Below are 22,891 nucleotides of genomic sequence, written 5' to 3'. Positions count from 1 at the left end.
AATATTACAAATCACATCAATATTCTGTATCACACATGCAGTTTGAATTTATCAGATGCACACTCACTTCCTGCGAGTCTGTGTGAACCTTTACTAACCTCTTGGTTGAGTGCTATTTGTGAGCTCCATTACAGGGTCACAAACCGGCAGCCCTGCAGATCAGCTGGCAGCCACCCTGCAGTAATTGTTTTCAAGCTGTGCTGCTTCACAAACAAACATATGTGAGCACCGAGGTCTCGTACAGGACACCCACCCAGTTACAGTCTTACTCGCTATGTAGCCTAGTTGCTTTCCTGCACGCTGGGAAAATTGTACTCATTGTCAGCTAACTATTGTGGAGATAATTTGAGCGTTCCTCTTTTATATCTCTCATAAATTCTCACACTATACATGCACTTGTGTGGGTGTTTTTATTGAAAGGCCCTAGTAGTATTTAAAAGGCGTAATTTGTTTTCCATGTTTAACAAAAAGGAGCAATTTAAATCTTTCCGATACGCCCAGCCCATGATCGTTATCCCTGTAGGAAATTTAAAGGAGTGAATTCGGTTTTGAGCATCCTAAACCAACTGTTTTGTTTTTATAAGACGCTGTGTCAAGTTAAAGGATTAGTCAATTTTCTTAAAAGAAAAATACAGATAATTTACTCACCACCATGTCATCCAAAATGTTGATGTCTTTATCTGTTCAGTCAAGAAGAAATTATGTTTTTTGAGGAAAACATTCCAGGATTTTTCTCATTTTAATGGACCCCAACACTTAACAGTTTTAATGCAGTTTAAAATCGCAGTTTCAAAAGACTCTAAACGACCTCAAACGAGGCATAAGCATCTTATCTAGCAAAACGATTGTCATTTTTGGCAGGAAAAATGAAAACTTTTGATCCGCGGCCTCTCTTTTTTCTCTGTGTGTGTGGCGAGCCAGCGCGACATCACGTAATCGCGTAATGACGTGGAAAGGTAACGTTTTACATATATGAAACGCACATTTGCGGAACATTTTAAACTATAAACTAACACAAAAACATTAATTAGTATCATTTGACATACAACAACGTCAGAACGTTCCTCTTTCTCCACACTTGTAAACACTGGGGTGTAGTTTCGCATACGTCATCTGTGACCTCTTGACGTGAGGACGTATTACGTGAGGTCGCGCTGGCTCGTCACAGGACTGGGGGAAGACGAGAAGTTGTGGTTTAAAAGTGCATATTTTTTATTTTTCTTGTCAAAAATGACAATCGTTTGGCTAGATAAGACCCTTATGCCTCGTTTGAAACTGCAATTTTAAACTGCATAAAAACTGTGAAGTGTTGGGGTCCATTAAAGTTCATTAAAATGAGAGTTTTAACTTGGAATGTTTTCCTAAAATTATATTTCTTCTCGACTGAACAAAGAAAGACATTAATATTTTGGATGACATGGTCGTGAGTAAATTATCTGGATTTTTTTTAAGAAAATGGACTTATCCTTTAAAGTAGACAAACTTAATTGCATTTTATCAGTTAAAACTCATCTTTTAAAACTTTCAAAACCCAACCAATTATATTCGAAGTTACAGATGTGCTGCCCCATGTGACCCTGCTGTGAAATTCAGACGAAAGTCTCATCATCTAGTTAATTTTCTGAAATATTTTGTTTTTCACTTCGTCAAGTGAGATGTTGGGTGGTGTCACGTGTGCGTGCGTGCGTGCGCGTGTGTGTGTGTGTCATTATGACACTGGTCATATGTGGTTCTGTGGTTGCATGTTTACCTTCCAGAGAAATGCTTGGTTTGTTCTCTCAGGTACAGTTTCTTTATTACTTAAAATGTAATGCATCTAACTAAAGATGCACTGCTTGCTGTTTTTGTTTAGTGGGCTTTTTGTTACTTCTGACAAAACATGCAAGATTTGATTAGTATCTCGCAATGCATAACATTCAGACTTGACGGCTCATAACACACAGACAGTACATGTTGGGTAACATCCTTTTCAGTCTCCGTATTCTGTGTCTGTGCTGACGTAGCGCTTTTATCTACAGGATATTTGAAGTAAAATATGAGTTGAGGTAAAGATGATGGACATGCTGAACTCCAGTTGCATTGAGTTTTTGCAGAGGTTATGTAACAGAGGACTGCATGAAGGACTTTGTCAGGACAGATGTGTGTTTTCACGCTAGATTTCAAATGACATTCATGCACTTCACTACATATTCCCCTTTCTGAACACCTCAGGGAGTGTCTTTATATACTGCTGCTATATTTAGCATAAGATCACAGTAATTAGGTTTCCGGGTAAACTTAAATGTTTTGCCTTTCAATGAACAAGGAAGTCATTGCCAAACGCTCATTTTGTCACGTTTTGCTCATAACCGAAAATAAATGTGTACAGTGATGAACAATGGACATCCATGAGGATATCATACAGCCCATAAATCTAAAGTTTTTACCATTATTGAAGGTCACATAACATGCGCTGTTTCTGCTAATCTTGAGTACCTATCAAGTAATATTGCATCCTTTATATCTCTAAAGAGTCTTTAGTTTTATCAGATTTATAAAAGACAGATCAGCTGTACCACTACTTTCAGGTGGAGTGAGTCATGAGCAAGCGACACACACAAAACATTATCCCACTATCTCTGGATTACTTACGATTCACTACATGTTTGATCTTGTTTCATTTATGCACTTACGCATCGATTGCCATCAAAACAGACATTTGATGTGGTTTTACTTACCGCCTGTGACTCATGACCCGGTTGTTTTATCCAGCGTTAAACAAACACACATGCACAACTCCGCTGCTGCCCTGGAAAAACTATATCCATTGTTCCCATAATGCTGGGTTTATTGGAAAGCTGAACAAGCTGAAATTTCCCTCACAAACAACAACACACTTCTCTGATGATGTGATTTCATGTTGACTCTTGGTTGCTTTGTGCATGCGCTATTCCGGGTGAAGTGCCCATATAAGGACTTCCACTGTACTTCCTTCACTGCTTACGCAGACGAAGTTCATTCTGCATAGAAATAGTTCGTCATACGCCCAAATGGTTCTTCCATGTTTAGCATGAGAAATCTAACTCTTTAAAGCGTAACTAAACCCCTGGTCAGAGCCTGACTCCACCCACTGGCAATATTTGAAAAATGCTAGAAAAGTGGGCAGACCCCAATGGAGGTAGAGGGGACGAACTGAGCTCGTACCAAGGGTGTGGTGAGATCGTAACAAGGGCGTGGTGAACCTGAACCTGCTTTTGTCACATCATACCGCTGCTGTCACGTAGTACAGCAACATCCAATAGGAAAATGTAACTGCAGTAGCCTCCATTCAACCTGAAGAGGGCAGCACTCTACACCATATAATGTAGCATTAAAAACACTTTATACCCAAATGTCAAAAAAGTTAATTAAATCAATAAACAGCACTAATAAAGCCCCATTCTTACAGATTATTAACTAAAAACAGTTTGCATGAAAAACCATTAGACCCCCCCCCTTTAACATATGATTATTATATCCAATATTTTAACTCGTGATCTTTCACATGTTACAAATCAGGGTATATGATGTAATTGTCCAAGTATTGTTTACATTGGCTCGACACCATGCACAGGAATTACCCTATTAAAATATTATTAGAAACTCCTCCACCTAGTCACACAAAAGGACGGTTTAGCATTGCAGCTCGCTTTGCAGCTCAAATATCAAACTTTTCTGTAAAGCACACGCTTCACGTTTCCTCTTCCGGATTGTGCGATCGCCCCGCAGACTTCCATTGTAAGTCCATTATGGTAAACCGAGTATGCTTAAGATGCCGTGAATAGGGCCTTCATTGTATTTAACCCAAAATCCTCCTTTAACCTTGGCCTTCTAAAGTTGTCATAGTTTTGCACATTATTGCCCAACTGATATAAAAAAATGAGCCGGCAACGTCTAATCAGCATAACATATGCGATCAAGTCAAGTTCTGTGAGATGTAAATGAGAAGTCTTGGCTCTGAAAACACTATTGACTTCTTTCTAAAGGCGGGAATAAAGGCCTTCGAGAGGCAGATCCATCTGCTGGTTTTCGAGAAATCTCTGATTCTCAGCGTTCTCTGGCCTTTCCCAAGAGACACGCTGTGATTTGCACATAGCTGGTATGAACAGGCGCAGATGAAGACCTCATCCTCAGAACAGCGAGGCGATGAATCTTTCCCAGAATGCTATTAAAATTCCTAAAATAAATTTCGCTTGGGCTCTGCTATCATGAATCAGTCGCGCCACTACGTGGCACAGTAGCTGATAAGGCTTAATTTGTATGCATGTAGAGAGTAATAATACTGTGGTATTCACATATGTTTTACTGTAGTTCAATTGCTAGAACATTGCATTAACACCACAAAGGTTGTGGGTTCGAAACTCAGGGAACACACACATGTAAAATTTTTAGCTTGATCAATGCACATTAAGTCACTTTGTATGAGGTGTCTGGCAAATGCATACATGTATATTTACATGATTAATAAAAATATTTCCAATTATACTTGCATTTCCAGTATAATATGAGAGACAACTGTATGCCTAATCGCCTTGAAAGTTTAAACACTTGTGGCGCTGTCAAAACATTTCGGAGCATCCCAACCAGCCAAGCATAACATTGACTTTCAGGTGTTCTCGTCTATATGTCTGACCAATGGCAGTATTCATGAAGTCATTTATATTTGCATTTTGCAATATGGTGACGCAGTATAGAGACACAATTTTAAATCAATGTTGATTTTGGATTGACTGAGAACAGGGATATTTCCGGATCTCTCATGCCTGTCATGGAAATCTGCTTGCATCATTACGGAAGATATTGTTTCCCGTCAGATGGGGCTGTCTACTATTTCCAAACAGCTTCACACGTCTGCTAATAGCATATGAGATCTCAGGAGAAAGGTCTTTATCTCACCCGCCCATATGCTTATGTGTTGCCACCGTGTCGCTGAGAGCGAGCTGTCGTCTCTAACAGACTGGCTTTAGATTGGACTGACTCCCGCCCCTCCTACACATTTCACCTCCATCTCTCCACAGGCGCTCCTAGTGGAGCGCCGCCAGTATCTCTTGTTTGTCTCCAAGCACTTACCCAAACACCCATTAAAGAATGTCTGTTTACTCAGTTGTATACTTGTTTGCAAAGCAGTAAATAGAAGGACAGTTTGTGTTGTTGTCAGTATGAAGTCTCTCTGTTTCTCTCTCTGTGTGTGTGTGTCCCTCTCTTATTCACACCTTATGTTTTACGGCTTTTAATTGTTTGGAAATTTATTTATTTTCGTTTAATGTCACCATTTTTTGACTCTTTAACTCACTGATACTGGAAAAGCAGCAAGACCCTATGCAACGTCTATGTGATGGATTTTTCTGCATGAACCAGCAATTTAAAAATAGCACAAAGTAGTTAAAAAAAAAAAAATGTTGTGCACTAAGTGCCCAGTTGATTTATCTATCGAGTATCCAAGTAGAAAAAAAACTATTCTCTTTCTCTGTTTGGTCTCTTAATCTGACGATTTTTTGTAACGTTTGCAAGCTAGTCATATGCAAGGAATCCTAGCTAGGATGCACGAGTCACACCCGCTCTCTTGAGACGCCTTACGTCACTTTCTTCTGCTCCGCGTGCCCTATAGTTAGTCATGCTGCTTGGGAAAAACTGAAGTATAGCCACTAATGGCCCAGTCCTCCTGATTCAGAGTGACATCAGCGCTGGTGACCTCTGACCTCAAACCCTGACATGTTCTTTTTGTATCTCGCTCTGGTCAGCCGTATAACCGATCTGTCAGCTGGAGCTGATTGATGAGGCTAAGTGAAGGCCTAAATGATCAATTAATAGACAAGGGGGACTATTGGGCTTTTCTGTCTTTAATTGTTTCTGACAAGTATTTCCAGCATTTGGAATGCGAGATGCGATATGAGGCCGTTCCCAAAATGCCTTTTCCGGTGTCGTTTTAAAGGTGACCTGAATGGTAGTACGCATCTATTTTTACTTTACAAAAAGCAGATGTTTGGCACATTCATTGTCTGTTTGTTTTCTCCGTGAGAGATGCAAAGAATTATGGGCTTCCTGGAAACTGTGATATCCTTTTCCCCCCACTGGGATTTAGGAAGAGCACAGTATCATGAACAGAACTGTCAACTAATGTAACGCTGCTCTCTACAGGCCGTAGGGTGCAATGCACCATACAACTAAATTTTTATTTAAGCTAATATAAAAAAAAAATAGGTTTGTACATGAATTATCATTGTATGTTGCTCCAAAGTGGAAAGTGTATGTTTTGTATGTCTTAAGTCATCATTTATCATGAATGTAATAACTTTGGGGATAGTTCACCCCAGCTGTTTTTTGTTTTTGTAAAAAAACATATTTCAAACTTTACAAACTATGGCCGTACACATTCATGAGACCCAACGTTACAAAAATCCATCTCTTCACTTAAAGAGGACATTTCACAAGACTTTTTAAGATGTCAAATAAATCGTTGGTGTCCCCAGAGTACATATGTGAGGTTTAACTCAAAATACTTTATAGATAATTTATTATAACATGTTTTTTTTTTAAATTGCCACTTTGTAGGTGTGAGCAAAAATGTGCCATTTTTGGGTGTGTCCTTTAAAATGCAAATGAGCTGATCTCTGCACTAAATGGCAGTGCCGTGGTTGGATAGTGCAGATTAAGGGGTGGTATATCCCCTTCTGACATCACAGGGGGAGCCAAATTGCAATGACCTATTTTTTCACATGCTTGCAGAGAATGGTTTACCAAAATAAGTTACTGGGTTGATCTTTTTCCACATTTTCTAGGTTGATAAAAGCACTGGGGACCCAATCATAGCATGTCTACTTCAAAGGGATAGTTCACTCCAGCTAAAGAAACATATTTCAAACTTTACAAACTACGGCCGTACCTGTTCATGAGAGCCAATGTTAAAAAAAAATATGGTTTAGTTTTTGTTGAATTGATGCATTCTTTTGGAGCTTTAAAAATGGGGCACTATCCAAAGCCATTATAAAGCTGAAAAGAGCCATGATATTATTTAATATAACTCCAACTGTGTTTGGTTAAAAGAGGAAGTCATATACACCTCAGATAGCTGGAGGGTGAGTAAAGTGTGGGCGAATTTTCATTTCGGGGTGAACTATTCCTTTAATGCACATGATGATTTTATTCAATTAGGGCTGTCACAATGATTAAATAATCGTCTCATCGCAATTGTTTGACCTCATCGTGATGATTTCAGATCACCGCAATGATTGCACATCTCTTTAAAAAACACAAGGGGGAGCTGCAGAGCCTGTATAAATGAGACCGTATCAGATGGCGCCCCTTAACTGACAGTGTAATGCGATACATTGCAAAGCTATTCAATACAGTTAAAAACAGCATTTAAACAAATGCTGCAAAACTTTGATAAGCAGTACGAACTGCCAGGTAAGACATACATTTTCAAAAAAGCAATTTCAAATTTAGGGAAGTGAAAAATATATTCTTAAAGATCTGTAAGGAATTGATTTTTTGCAGCCACTACAGACATAAGACAAAATATTTAATTTAGATAATCACAACAATGTGTGAAACTTATTTCATGAACAAACAAAAAAAATGTATGAGAATTAAATTTCAAAGCATTAAAACAGTCAATTAATCGTCATAACGTCACAATTTATTAGACAATTAACCGTCAGCCAAATTTCATAATCGTGACAGCCCTATATTCAATAAAACTTAAATATAGACCAGCAAAAAACAGCCTGTGTGTGCCAATGAGAAAACTAGCTGACAGCTTTCTGCCAATAGGAAAATACCTGTTTGTCCATACAATGAAAGACAGTTGCAGTTTCGTTTGGTCCCACTAGAAATCACTTACCAAGGCTTCGAATGAGTTTGGTGTGACTCATTTTCTTATGAAGAGTGTTTTTGTCTAAAATCTTTTTCTGAAGCAAGCTGGTGATTAAATCACGAAGAGAAGAGAGTTTGTGCCCCTCTCAGGGCTCGTGTCTATTTTTGCAAGATGAGTGCACGGTCACGTGTTTTCAAATAAAAACCTTGCCTCAGTCTTGGGGTTTAAGTCAGTGCTAAAATGAAGAGAGTGTGCTTTTGCATTAGTGTCGCTCTGTGGAAATCCATACTATGTCCTCTGAGATGTGTCTTCTGTTCTGTGTGCACAGATGTGAAAGGGCCGGCCAGCCATCACTTTTCCTGCGGCCAGTCGCCGTTCACAGAACCGTGCGTTTGGGAGAGGAAGTACTGCATCCTGACCGATAGCCAGCTCATTCTGCTCAACAAGGAGGAAGAGGTGAGCGTGTGCCTTTCCTATACATTATCCCCTCATTCTTCTCCTTTCCTTTCCGTTATGGCGAAGAGATGGACAGTTAAAGTGATGTTTGTGCTTTGTTGTAGCCCTTCAAAGCTTTTTCATTGAACAGTCAGTTTTACAATTTATCTTGTTGTATTAAATGCATTAGTCTCACTGTGTGCGGTTACCGATTTCCCTTTCAGGTATAATCAATTTACTTAATGTATAGAAATTGTTTGTGATTGACAGATTGCTTTCAAATTCATTTATACGGTCACTTAATTAGTAGCCAGAGTGTAAAAAGGGACACGGCTGGAATTTGACCTCCATTCAGTGACCTCTAAACTCTGCCTTGTTTGCCAGATGCCATCCGAGATCCATGAAAGCCCCACAGCATCCTCATCAAAGGCCCGAAGCCTGAGACGGACAGTCAGCGTGCCCTCTGAGGGACAGTTCCCCGAATATCCACCAGAGGGAACCTCAATGTTAGGTAAGATGCATATGGTGCTTGTCTGTTATGATATCAGTACTGCATAATCCACCCTTACTTAAATGAAACAATATGTTATTTATTCAGAATACGTTGCATAACAAAGGAAGTGCTGTGACCCTGTTTGTGAAATCTAGTCTCATAATTTTAATATGAGATTAGGAGCATCAAAGTGTGATTTGTATCATTGATTTTAATCTTTGACATGACCTCACTCAGTCAATATTAAAAATGTCAAGGTTATATTATCACAGAATGTTCTTTACATATTATAAAGAGCCTTTATTTAACAGGGTTCCCATGTTTATGCCCTATCATTTCACATGGAAAATTTGAGTGCTTAAAGGGACACTCCACTTTTTTTTGAAAATATGCTCATTTTCCAGCTCCCCAAGGGCTAAACATTTGACCTCTACCCTTCTGGAATCCATTCAGCTGATCTCCGTGTCCGGCGGCAGTACCTTCAGCATAGCTTAGCACAATCCACCGAATCTGATTAGACCATTAGCATCGCACAAAAATAACCAGACTTTCAATATTTTTTTTTTTTTAAACTTGACCGACGGAAAATTTAAAGTTGTGATTTTCTAGGCAGATATGGCTAGGAACTATACTCTCATTCTGGCGTAATAATCAAGGACTTTGCTGCTGTAACATGGCTGCAGGAGGCGCAATGATATTACGCAGTGCCCGAAAATAGTCCCCTGCCATTGAAAGTTATAAAGGGTACTATTTTCGGGCACTGCATAATATCATTGCGCCTCAGTTCACGATGTAACTACGGAAAAGTTTTAAATAGGAAAAATATCGAAATTCTTTAGTTATTTTTGAGCGCAATGCTAATGGTCTAATCGGATTCAGTGGATTGTGCTAGGCTATGCTAAACGTGCTGGCGCCAGACCCGGAGATCAGCTGAATGTATTCCAAAACGGTAAAAATCAAATGTTCAACTCTAGAGAAGCTGGAAAATTAGCATATTTTTTAAAAAAGTGGACGTTTATTTTTTTACTAACGTACAGACTACAATATCTAACAAATACTTTTGTCAGATGCTCTTTTTTTGCTTTGAAGTTTAAAAAAAAGCTTGTACCACGGTCTCAAGTTATTCTTTTGTATGATGTACTGTAGCTTTAGGATGTTGTTAAACCTGGACCCTAAAACTGCAAACTTTATCATATGGATTTGTGCGCTAGTGTGAGGTGAATCATGAACAAAATCGCATCGCTAGGTGCATTCGTAGCTCCATTATTCCTAGCCATTACTTAAATCCAGTAGAAGATCAGAATAACAAAGTGGTATCGCCACAGGCTAGGCTTAAAGAGACAGATTAGGGGTGAAACGTATCAGTTTGGGCATGCATTCGAAAACTGCAGAATATTTGAGCAAACAAAGGCCAATTGTGCAAGACTATTAAACGCATAATTATTTGCATATACACATGCCGTCCTCTTTGTTTCATGAGTGGATTGTTTTGTTTTGCATAATAGGGTGCTGGCACACAGCAAACTCAGACAAATATTTTTATTGTGCATTTTGAAGTATTTACTGTGTCAGTATTGGATGTAGTTGAAAACAATGATGATGTGTTTTTTTAATTCTACATTCAGTCGTCTTAAAATATTCTTCAGCAATCCGCACTTTTACTCGTTTGAGTAAACAGTATATTCGGGGTATGTTTGAACCCGTGCCCTCTGTGGGACGGGGCGTGCTCGCACGAGGGGGAAGATCTAGGAATGTAATTCTGAGGAACAAAACCCAAGAGTGTTAGTTTTGTCTCTATGGACAGTTTTGCATTCTCTCCTAGTCCCGGGGAAGGGGGGTTATAAATGAGGCTGCCCTCTGACTGGTTTCGCATTCAGTGGCAGTATGCGCGGGGGTGCGGACGCTGACCCGGTGGGAGCAGTTCAGGGACGGTTGCTAAAGGCAGCGGTCAGAGAAATGCACAAATCTCTGTGACTAAGAGAGTCATTCATTCTTCAGACCCTCCTAAGCTTTACCAATAGATTCGGAGAGCAAGAGAAGAGAGTTATTTATATGTTAATTTTTGGCCTGTTTGACAATAAGAAACTCCACGGCCGAGGTGCTTAGGGAAGAGTTTTGGATTCCTAAGGCCATTCAAAATAGGCAGCGTGTTGAGTTCGATTCATATCAAAAATGTTTGTTTGTTTGTGTGATGATCATGTGTGGCCAACCTTTGAATCAAACAGATTTGTTGTTGCGATGAAGAGCTTTATATTTGTTAATGTGTTTTGCATCATCCTCATCTTTCTCACGGCTGTCAAGACAATGAGGTCTTCTTTTAAATACCAATGAAAGGTGTATTTGTAACTACGTTTAGACTGTTACAATACCATGTGTGCAACAGAAAACTGGGAACTCGAAGAGAAGTCCTACCTAAAGTGATATGGCGACAATATAGAAAAGAACTTATGCAAGGTGTTTATTTTAACCTTGATTTTAAGTAAAAAATGAAACATATGATGGATTATAATAGAGATTAATGGAAATCGTTTAAGTGGATAAAATGCATCTCATTCTATTCTTGCGCTATACAATATACCCAATTGATTTTGCTATTTTAATTAAAGCAAGAAAGATGAGCTTTTACTAATGTCGTTCCCCTTTGTTTTCCCCTAGTGTCTGTGCAGTGTGTTTTTTTTATTGAAACGAATAACAGGATGAAAATTGTTCAGTGTGTCGTGTCATGGGGCAAGCTGTCCTGAGAAACGTTTTCAGATTTATGAAGTGAGAGGGGCAGATCAAAAGATCTTTCACCTGTATTTAGGTCAAGAAAAAACACTTCTAGGTTGTTGATATCTGAAGATCCTGTTTTGCTCTTTGGTGTATCAGAACTAGCCGAACGGCATGTAATAACAAATGTAGCCCAGAGGAACTTCATTGTGTACATTGGAGTCTTATTCAGAAATGTTTTTCCCAAAAATGTTGGTGTCCTGTGCTTACTTAAAGGTGCTGTAGAATGGAAAACTGTATTTACATGGATATAGATGAATAATAAGTTCTGTACATGGTAATGACATATCGTGAGCCTGAAACAGAATTGTTTCCTTTTCCTTATGTAAACCACGTCCATACAAAAGACCACTTAAAAACCAGTACAATTTCAACATAACACCGACTGTGATGTTAAAACATGATAAAAACAAAGTTGTGACTGTTGAGTTAGTGCTATATGCTAGCGTTTAGGCTGAAGTTCTACTATAGAGGGTATGCACGTGACGTCACCTTCGGCGAAAGTGACTGCGGTTACGCCCACTGAATGGCAAAAGTCTTATGGTGCATTCCCATCAGCCATGGTAGAAGCAGCAAAAACGCTCCACTCGCCCGTATTTGGACGCTTGAACATTCAAGTTCACTCGCGCGTGAAATTCTAGTCATTCGAGACATTCACGCGGAAATTCACGTCATGGGAGGGGCTTCTGCGACTCCGCTGAGACTTCTTGTAATCACGTCACTACTACAGCAAGGTCCTTATGTGTTAACGCGTCGCGGAAATCTGTCGAAGTTACTGTGTGTACCGCGCAGCAGGATGCCTAATCGCATCTTTGCATTGACTTAACATGTAAATCACTCGCGCTTGCCGTGTCTATCGCGTTTGGTGTGAACCCTGCATTAGCGACAGCATTAGCCTAGCGTAAAAAAACGCGTCTAAAATGGAAAAGTAGTTGCGGGATCGACTGTGCTTACAGATTCAACAAAAAATTTTCGGACTGAAAAAAAACAAAAAGTAGTAAATCAGTAGCAGTAGCCATCTGTCAGGTATGTAAAATTTTGGTATAAAAATCCTATAAAAATACACCAATGAATGCTATTATTCTGTGTAATTGCAAAGTTTTGTCAGTGAGGCTTCATTAAAAAACATCCATTATGATGAGCCTTGTGTTCTATAAAGGTGGGATGGTTTAATAGTGTTCGGCAAGACAAACATTTATGTCAGGAAAAGCAATGTCGGCCATATGCCAATGTCCACAGACTACTGGTTGTTTTGGCAAGTTGTTAGAAGTCACTGTTAAGGCCAACTAATTTCAATTTAAGCTGATAATAGTCAGTTTTACTGGCATTTTCGCAGCTGCTATGAAAACCAGCCATTTTGTTGCAAAAACACACAAAAAAAACCCGTACAACTCGGAAACATCTATTACAAATCTCCAAACAATTTATTATTCTTCAAATTCTGTATCTTTGTCTGATACAGGCTTAAACATAAGGTCTGTTTACACACACACAGCTACTGAAAGAGCTGCTCTGTGAAACAGCCAATCAGAGCAGAGCTTAACATTAATATTCGTGACCCTTTCAAATAAGGTAATAATAGACCATTTCATTCTGGGGGCAAATCCTATGGTTTTAAATAGACATGTAAAACTCTCTGGGTAATTTTTGCACTTAATAAAGCCATATACCTTCTATGCAAATATCAAGGGACAATTTAACATATTGTTTCAGTGCATTCTTTGGCCCCTTAAAAAAAACAGTACATTTATTTTGAATTTACATGTTGATGGAACCTATTCAAATAGGACACTTTAGCAAAGTGATGGTTGCTCTGTTTAAAAAAAAAGTCAACTTTAGTTATCCAGCTGTACTAAATGACAAGTGCAAACTTATACCTATAATAATAAATAAGCAGCTGAAAGTATGCACATCCCATTTCCTTCAGTTACTCATGTATTGTGTCTCACAGCTGAAGGTTTCCTGTGTTTTTCTCACGCGTGTTACAAGTGAAACTCGTTACGCAATGAATGAAACGCGGTATTTACAAGTCTCCCGAACAACTTCCTATAAAAAACCACAGTATTTCAAAACTCAGACGACTTGTTTATTGTGTAAATAACCTCCTCGTCGATTCCACTCGTCATTGGAATCGATATGTTATTAAATAAACAATCTGAATATAATTTTAAACTTCCATCGTTTACTGCAGTAATCATAGCAGTGCATTAACCATTTTCTTAACCGTAATATTTGTACTAAAACTGTAGTAATACAAATGATAGTGATTTACGCAGAAGTGTTCACGTGTCGCTTGATTAAATGATCCTCGCGCACGACAGCCATTGTTGAGGGAGTGAGAGAGAGCGTTTGACTGGATCGGGCTCATTCCTCACTGTATGGACTGACTGATGGGGGTGTGTGAGTGAGAGAGGCTTCAATCACTAAACACCGGCTCATTGTATCTCTCGGAGATCTCGGTGTCTTTTATCGAAGGGATGTGACTATAAACCGATCGCGGAGTCGATATCATTATGGACTTTATAGGTAAGTTATGTTTGGCGTGCATACTTCACTTTATATCCAACAAGCCACGCGGCTACAAGATGTGCATTGTGTACAATACGTTACCGCCATACATGTGTACCTTGGTCCACAAGTAGTGATTTGTTTTACTTATACATGTAGGTAGCGGATGATTTTCTTTTACTGTTATTGATGTAACGTTAAATTGCAAACGCGGGACGGTGACGTACATTTATTTAAGAGCAACAGTTTTGTGAAGTTGCGTCGCACTTTACAGTCGTATTTCGCAATACAGACATCAGTGTTTAGCAGTAGACACTTTTTCATTGTCGTCTTTATGTTTAAAGCCAAGTTTGGACTAGCAATGCTTTTCTTGTCGTCATGACTTGAATATTTTGTTGAAGAACGCATTATTTCGCTTGCTTACTTTCATTAACCCCTTGTGCGTCCACTGCTACTGTTTATTCACTTATTCACTTTCACTGTCATAAAATGGATGAATCAGGGAACAACAGTGATTTTAACTATATCAGGACTCAGATTCGTTACTAAATTACTAAACTATCACACAGTAAACACAGTAGACAATATCTATAATAGAGTTTTAGTTTTAAATATGCTATTTATTTCTCACTGCTGGGCTTTATGATTGGTTTATTGATCTATTTAGCATGTAAGTGAGCTACATCTGAGCTCCTAAATAATATTTTAAGTAAAGACCCATTCACACCAGGGACAATAACTATACGTTTTTTTAATCAGTATAGATTAGGGCGATTCATGCTAAAATGTGAATCACGATTTTCTTGATGTGAATTGAGATCCCGATTCTCTTTTATTATGCACTTAACTTAAAAAAGTGCTACAGGACTTTCAGTTAACATCTCTCAAAAAGTCTCTTTTCCTTATTTTAGACCTCTTAAAATTTAGAGTCATTTAAAATGTGTTAGCTGTTAAATAGCACCTGTGCTTTTTGTACTATCAAACTGGCCAACCTTAAAACTTTAAAAACACTAAACTTTTATAAGACTAAACGATCAACATTTTGAGCCATCAGAGAGAAATGCAAACATACAATGTTTTACAATGTTCCCTTCGTGCTAAAAACCCTTTCTAATGGGAAACTTGTGGCAGTGACACAGAGGCTCTTTCTAAATCTGAAGGCTGCAGCCTCTGGAGGTCGCATTTCTAAGCTGCGCATCATTTTCAGAATATTAACAATTAACGTTATAAAGTTGACTACTATTTTTAGTTAATCATAATTTGTTGTATGTTTCTGACTTGCGAATGTAATGCTCTGTTAACTCAAATAAACCAGGCTTGATGACCTGTGCAGCCTGCATATGCGACCTCCGGAGGCTGCAGCCTTCCGATTTAGAAACGTCCGGTGGTAACTCATTTCCTTGATGTTGTTGCATCCGTCACTTTCTCCGTCGCCACCAGAATTTTCCACAGTTGGTGCTCGTTTATCCTCTCTTTTTTGTGAAAATTGCCGCTCCAAATCCACCAAGTAAACGACTGTGCTTAGGTCTGCCGCCTTGTTATACGTCACGCGAGTGACAGCGGAACGCCGCAAATGAGATGAGAGAGGAGAGAAACAATCGGCTTTGATTGGTGAATGAATAGGGTTTGGTTTTACACTGTATGAGTGTGTGTTAGCAAGTTTGACTAATATTATAGCATCTTGGATTGTAATGTGAATACGTGAACATGTGAATGCAGCATCTGAAAAACAGGGAAATACTTAATATGCAAGTGAATCGGCGTCATCTAAAATTAAGATCGCATTTATGTATGAATCGAGATTGTGATTCTTTTTCGATTAATCATGCAGCCCTAGTATAGATATAAGGCACTAGCAGAGTCCACACTAACATATACAGAGAAACGATTTTGTTCCCAGCTAATGAATTATAAAATTTAAAAAAAGCAGTAGTTCTCAAACATTTGAAAACACTACATCTTTTGAGATTTATGCTGTGCTGGAGCAAGTGTTTTGTCATTACTTGTACTGCCGCCTTTGCAGGATATATTTTACACGTGTTACACTTTGGAAATAAATCCACACCATGACTTTTTTTAGACATGTTTAACACCAAGTATACAAAGCAAACCTCAACAGCGTGACTGTAAACAGTGGCTCAACGTAATTAATTTTATGAGGTAGGACATGGCTTAAAGTAACCGCTCCCAGCGCTTTGGCCGTTTATCACTTTTAAAAGCTTTTAGAATTGAAACTTAAGAATTCGGTGCGGTTACGGTTCCTTTTAAAAAACAGAACCGGTTCTCGGTTCCCAACCCTACTCATAATAGCTTTCTCTCAATAGCTTATATGGACGTGAACTCCTTGTAGTCATTAATTCTTTGCTGTATGCCACCCTGTCCAAATATGAAAAATTTTTACGTTTTTCCAGTAATTTCTCTAAACGTGACAATCCATCACATACCTTACCATGTCGTGTGACCCCCTTGTTAGCTTAATTTCCGATATTTAACCTGAAATACCTGTCTGTAGGTTTCCTTGTTTTTGTTTGACCAAACCTGTTTGACCTTTAGATCTTCCGGTGTCGTAAAGTAATACAAAGTTGTCGCCCTAACTTGCAAGGATCTTAACATAGCGTACCACACCTGTCTGCTATGTTTAAGTACGGTAAAGATGTCCTGCTAGTCTCGGGTTTCACAGCTCAGTGTTGTGACATCAGTGCATTCCAGACATTTGGCATCAGGCAGATACTTGGAAAGGTAAACAGTGTCCTGTCATTAAAAAGCAAGAGAATGGATGTGGCTTTGTGGTTTTGTTTGCACTTGTTTCATTATGTAATGCACATTTAAGACAAGGGCAGAGGAGCTTAAGGTGTACCAACCTGAACTGAAATGGTTACTGGCGAGGCAAAGAGGGAAACTGCCTCCTTAGTCAGCAAACTTTTTTAGATTCTTGCAGCGTGCGGTACCACCATCAATCTGTTCATGTGGTTTATTGCAGCAAGAATAAAACTTTAAAGGTGCAGTGTGTACCTTTTAGGATGGTCTATTAACAGAAATGCAATATACATAACTATATTTTCAGTGGTGTATAAAGACCTTACATGATTTTGTTGACCTTACATGAAGATCTTTATTACCTTAGGGCCTTTTTACACCTGCCACTTCATGTGTTTTCTCTGATCAGATAGCAATTTGATTTGTGAAAACTGTTTCATTTACATTCTGCCACATAAATGTGTCTTGGCAAAACGGATATGAATCCGATCTTCTCCTGCGCAAAAGGCAAATAACCTATTCATAACTCTGCCTTAAAAAACCTAACCTAACTTCCAGGTGACATGTTTACGTTTGGGAGGAGTATGCGCTGACATATGTGGTTTCATCAACCAGATGTATTTACACTTGTCTAGTTTCGTCTGAAATGTGTCCAAGACCACCTTCTGAAGTGGTTTGAGCGATCCGATTTAAATCCGTCTCAAAAACGTTTCGGACGGCATTTACACCTGGCCTTTTTACGATCGGATAGCTATCTGATCAGAGAAAACGCATGAAGTGACTATGTTTAAAATGCCCCTTAGAATGAGCCGATTTTATCTACATACTGGGGTGCAATCAATATTTTATGTGTGGCATCAATGCATTGAATCGTTAAAAATTTAACTGACATATCGATCCATATCAATGTATTTTTGCACCCCTACTACATACACCGCGAGTCCCCTTACAATGAAGTCGCCATTTTGCGTCAATCATCATGTTTTTACAGTAGCCCTAAACAGACAAACCTCGCTCAAGAGCGTGTTTTGCCATTATGTTGTATCGGATGACCACATGTTTGTCCATTACAGGACAAACATGTTCGTAGTCTCACCAGTAGATGCCGCTAAAATTTGCACACAGCTAAGTATCGTAAAACTAGCAATAAAAATAATTATAACTAGGGATGCACCAATAGGATTTTTTGGGCCGATACCGATTCCGATTTAAACAGACAACTTCTGTCCGATGCCGATTCCGATATTAAACACTTGTATACAATACTACACAGTTGGTCTATTAGCTAGTTTATTTCTGCATCAAATTATTTTTACTGAACATGGATTGGATCTAATTAACATTCAATTGACCGACATAATAAGAGAGGCACAAATGAAGCTAAAACAAATATAATAAGACAGCATGAAAACCTTCAAAGGTGGTTTTTGCTCTTCAGCATTTATTTTATTAACAACATTAACTCATTTTTTACATATAATTGATTTATTTATGCAGTTCATTAATAAACAATTGGTATCAGCCTTTCTCGTGCTATTGCCAATATGCCGATGGTTTCAAATTCATCAAAAATCGGCCGATAAATATCGGCGGCCGGTACATCGGTGCATCACTAATTATAACCCGGATACAGTGCTGTGCAAAAGTCTTAGGCCACCATGCCAGAATTAGATTTGTTGTTTTTGCAATGTTATAGTGATCATCATATATTTTTGTTTCTCAGTCTCTTTAATAGAATACATCCAGAAAAAAGGAAATGTGTATGTAGTATTAAAAAATTTATAAAAATGTAAACTGATGTGTCAAGTTTTTAAGGTAAACTCCCCTTCCACTTGAGCAATAACAGGAAACTGCAGGATCTCTTAAACCTAAATAAAATTAAATCTTTATTTCCAATTTTAAAGAAATTAGTCTTTTTACTTCAATCTGCTCAAAAAGATGTGTTTAGTGCCAAGAGAGGTCACACTAAACACCGACTATGCCTAAAGAAGACATTTAGTCCTGAAAAAAAATTTTTTGTACATATTTCCTGTATTTTCTGTTTGTATCTTAATAAAATGAATTGAAAAATAAATTTGGATGGACATTAAAACTTCTAAAACAAAAAGTCTGGTGGTGGTGGCCTAATGCTACGTACACACCAAACGTGGGGCGTCGCATTACTCGCTCTAGATTACTCGTGGGATTTAACTTCGTGTCATGCAAATTTTTTGCTCGGGTTGAATATTTTCAACTTGGGCGAAGACGCGTTTGAAACAAATAGCGCGTGTTTTTCGCGGCAAATGTGTCGCCCATATCACATCATTTGCATCGCCCCACACGAGGATGCTTCTGATCACGTCTTTGCATTGACATTGTATGTAATCTACTTGCACAAATCGTTAAATTCGCATCTGGTGTAAACTCACAGTAAGTCTTTTGCACAGTACTGTATGTCGGAGGTAAAAAACAAGAACTCTAGAAAAAGCGATTAATGGATGAAAAGTGTTTGAATAAACCTGACCTGTCACAGTGTCAATTTCCACATGCTGACTAAACCCTCTGTGAGTTTCGTAGAGGATTTTCCTATCGCTTACCCTCTTTAAGCATTATGATGCAGAAAATGCTGCAGCTGCATGAGTTGGAAATGTGGAGCTTTGCTCAGCTTTGCTGTTCCTCTAAATATGAATAATTAATGTACATTTCATATCAGGTATCATTATCATCATTACTGTGATGGCATGAAACAGCATTTTTATTAGCCTCTCTATGGTTTCATATGGCTTTTTGAGAGGATTTTTTGTGGACACTCTTATCCATAGCAACTTACATTTTATTCATGCTATATTTTTTTGTAAGTAGGTGTGTTTCGAACCCAGTGTTAATTTAATCTATAACCTTTGAGCTGCTAATGCAAAGCTCGACCAATTAAGCTTTAGAAACATAAGCCTGTGGTCATGTTAGGATCATTATATGTGCTTGCTTAGGAAAGCATTACTATTACTTTTTTTTCATAACTAAGGTGAGTTTTCAAATTTCCAAGTTATGTTTTGCCATGTAATTTCTGCACATGGCATACTGTTACTTTTCTAAGCAAGCAGACTTTCTTAATCCTTGGTGAATTAAAGGCGCTCTAAGCGAATTCACGCGTTTTTGACCATAAAACCTTTTTTGTTACATACAGCAAACATCTCACTATCTGCTTGCTGCCTGTCCGCTGATCAAACTGTAAAAAAGCGATCTCTGTAGACAGCCCAGGCTCCACAAGCTTCAATATAAACACAGTGGCCAAACCTACAAACAGAAACCATAACACAGAGGCTGTTTACACTTGGTATTAAGAGGTGTTTTTTCATCGATCGGATCACAAGTGAACGAGAGAGACACATTACGTTTATACCTGATATTTAAATCCGTCTCTTTTGTCCACTTTCCACCGCTTCTGTCCTGAATACTGTGAGGGGGTGGTCTGTGAGACGGTGGGCGAGTCTCTCCGCTGTCATTCAAACCCGATCGGGAGTAATTATGAGTTTATATGGACGCAAACTAATATTATGTCGGAGTCCACTGCTTGTTTAGCAAGTAAACATGCTGCACAGTGTTTTGTACGTGTCTATGTAAGAGCTTTATCTGAATTTTCGGCACAACTGATGAAATGATCGCGCAACTTTCACACGCTTTCAAAACGACGGAGATCAGCCGCTTTAGTTTTATCAATGAAAGGCTAAAAATAGCGCTGTTCACCGTATGTTCACGCCTGAAGTCAAAAAATAAGTAAAACTTGTGTTTAATACCTCAGATTAGATAAATGGGCGGAGAGAAGGTGGTCGCGTGTGGCTGTTCGAACACATTCAACCACATGTGCGTTCCGCAACTCCAAAGCGATCCAATCGAAAGTGGTTTCTACTACCTCTGGATGTGGTTAAAAGTGGTCGAGCTCAAAAGGTTTTAACACCGTTTACATCTGGCATTAACATCGTCCACTTGTGATCCGATGGACAAAAACGCATGTTTATGCCAAGTGTAAACAGCCTCATAGGGTTCCAGCCAATAAACGACAAGAAGGATATGAGGGTGGGGGTTGGGCTCGTTCATGAAAGCACGGAAGGGAGGGGGAGCGGGAGGAGTTAGCTACGCTCCATTTGTTTGAAAACAGTTCAAACATCAACAAAAAGTGACGTCACACAGATTCGCTCAGAGCGCCTTTAAATGCTCCCATGTGTGTCTTCTCTACAACGTATCCATATATCAGTATTTTTAATAATGATCGACTCATCCAATCAGACAATCATGGGTAATATAAGCGTAACTAGTGCTTAATGTTCCGGGCGGTGTCGCTATAGAAAAAGCCCAGAGGCAAAATCATTGTTTCACCTTCTTTATCTTTAGGTAAATTGGTATTGATTCATTTACACCCTGCAAATGGCATTTTACCACAGATTGATTGCTTGTTTCAGCAAGCAATAAAAGTCAATACATTGGGGTTGCATTAACTAGGGACCACCCTTGCTCACCCTTCCCCCTGTGCTCTACCTTTACATCCATCCACCAAGCACTCGCATCACTTCTAATTACATCCTGGGCCCTTGTTTTACGTCTGGCTGCGCTCATTTTAACCCCTCTGTTATCTCCAGCACACCGTATTGATTCGAAAGAGGGCTGGGCTAAATCAATGCGGTAAGTGGATTTCAGGGGCAGCCGCAGCCTGGAGGGTTGAAGAGAAAGAGAGAGAGACGAGCATCGGCCTCACAGAGGGGCTGACAGGGAGACCTGTCGACTCCAACACCAGGGGACGGAGGACAGCCAGAGACAATGTGACCTTGGGATCCACATAGTGAGATGATGGATGAGCTGTAGAGGGAACAAATTTGAGCTGTGATTTATGGAAACAAAGTGAAAGTTTAGGCACTGGAAATAGCTGGACTCTTGTATTTCCATTTGGATAGCTTGCTGTCCAAACATCTGTACATCTTTGTGGCCTTGAGGTAGTGTTAAGCTGTACGCTTTTACATTTCCATAACCAAGTTACTGATACAGTACTATAGTACTTCACGTTGTACTTTCAACATATGAAATTTCTACATAGACCCCTGAAGAAAGTGGATATCGTCACGTGCTAAAGTGTTGTTTTTATGCGCAAATCTTTGATATGGATAGATACATCAATTTTATTTCTAACAATTCGATGTCCATCTATGCATTTCCGCCAAAGTGCACATTTTTGTTTATTTTCTTCTGCTAGTGTTAGCAATTGAATGCAATGCAGCAACAAAGTGGTTGTAGCAGCGAAAACACAGTGAAAGAGAGAAAAGACACAGTGCAAAACAATTCCACAGTTTCCCAATTACAAGAACACAAAGAACGGACTTGCGTTCTCGTGGAGATTGGTCTTGCCAGGCGACCCCGGAAGAACGAACTCAGAAGGTCGCGAGAACACAGAACAAACTTGTGAGAATTGAGATGTGTGCGATCTTCCTGTTGGTCACCTGACCTCCCCTATTGATTTGCCACAATGACTTCTGGGGCGTAACGCAATGTATCGGCAAAAATCACATTGTTTGCGGAGAAAAACGATTTTGTATTGAATTGTAATGAACTGTCCGATTTACACTCCCTCTTGCACCACTATCATTAGTTTTATTATTATTGTACAAAATAGTATTGTGTGACACTGCTATTTTCAGAAAAGGGGTCCTATCTTGCACCCAGCGCAATTGACTTTGTCAGTGACGCATGTATCATTTCGTATTTTGCACCGGCGCACAGCGGGGTTTTCCCTCCACAGACGCACGTCGGCAAACTAGGGAATGAACTTGCGCTCCCTGGGCGGTTCAGAGCAAAAAAGGAGGCGTGTTTAAAGTCAGTGGCGGGTTGCGCGTAGTTCATTATGCTATTTTAAGGGCGCATGCTTGACCATAATGTATAGCTTGCACAACGCGCATTGCTTATCTAATCTACACAGATGCAACAGTTAATTTTGCAAATCATAAATTGTTACAATAAAAAATATAAACACATAAGGGAAACCATTGTGGTGAGCATTGTGGTGATAGTTGTTATGTATTGTGGGGCTGCGTTAAAAAATTCTCATGCAAATAACGATTAAAATATTTTCA

General features: G+C 39.0%; 1 protein-coding gene across 8 annotated transcripts in view; it reads left to right on the top strand.

The window, feature by feature from the left end:
- The window catches only part of rasal2 (RAS protein activator like 2), a 101,092-nt gene that overhangs the window by 32,878 nt on the left and 45,323 nt on the right, over positions 1 to 22,891 (top strand). For 6 of the 8 annotated variants that reach the window (XM_055201761.2, XM_055201759.2, XM_055201758.2 and 3 more), the window contains exons 2-3: positions 8,163 to 8,290; positions 8,654 to 8,780. In XM_055201761.2, coding sequence (XP_055057736.2) covers positions 8,163 to 8,290; positions 8,654 to 8,780 — 255 coding nt within the window. Of the gene's footprint in view, positions 1 to 8,162; positions 8,291 to 8,653; positions 8,781 to 13,849; positions 14,058 to 22,891 lie in introns of those variants that run through there. The other 2 variants (XM_055201766.2, XM_055201765.2) reach the window with 1 other exon arrangement.

This window comes from Misgurnus anguillicaudatus, chromosome 2 (assembly GCF_027580225.2).
Source record: "Misgurnus anguillicaudatus chromosome 2, ASM2758022v2, whole genome shotgun sequence".
Taxonomy (NCBI): Eukaryota; Metazoa; Chordata; class Actinopteri; order Cypriniformes; family Cobitidae; genus Misgurnus; species Misgurnus anguillicaudatus.
The sequence above is the reverse complement of the archived record's forward strand: the minus strand, read 5'-3'. Positions and strand labels throughout refer to the sequence as shown.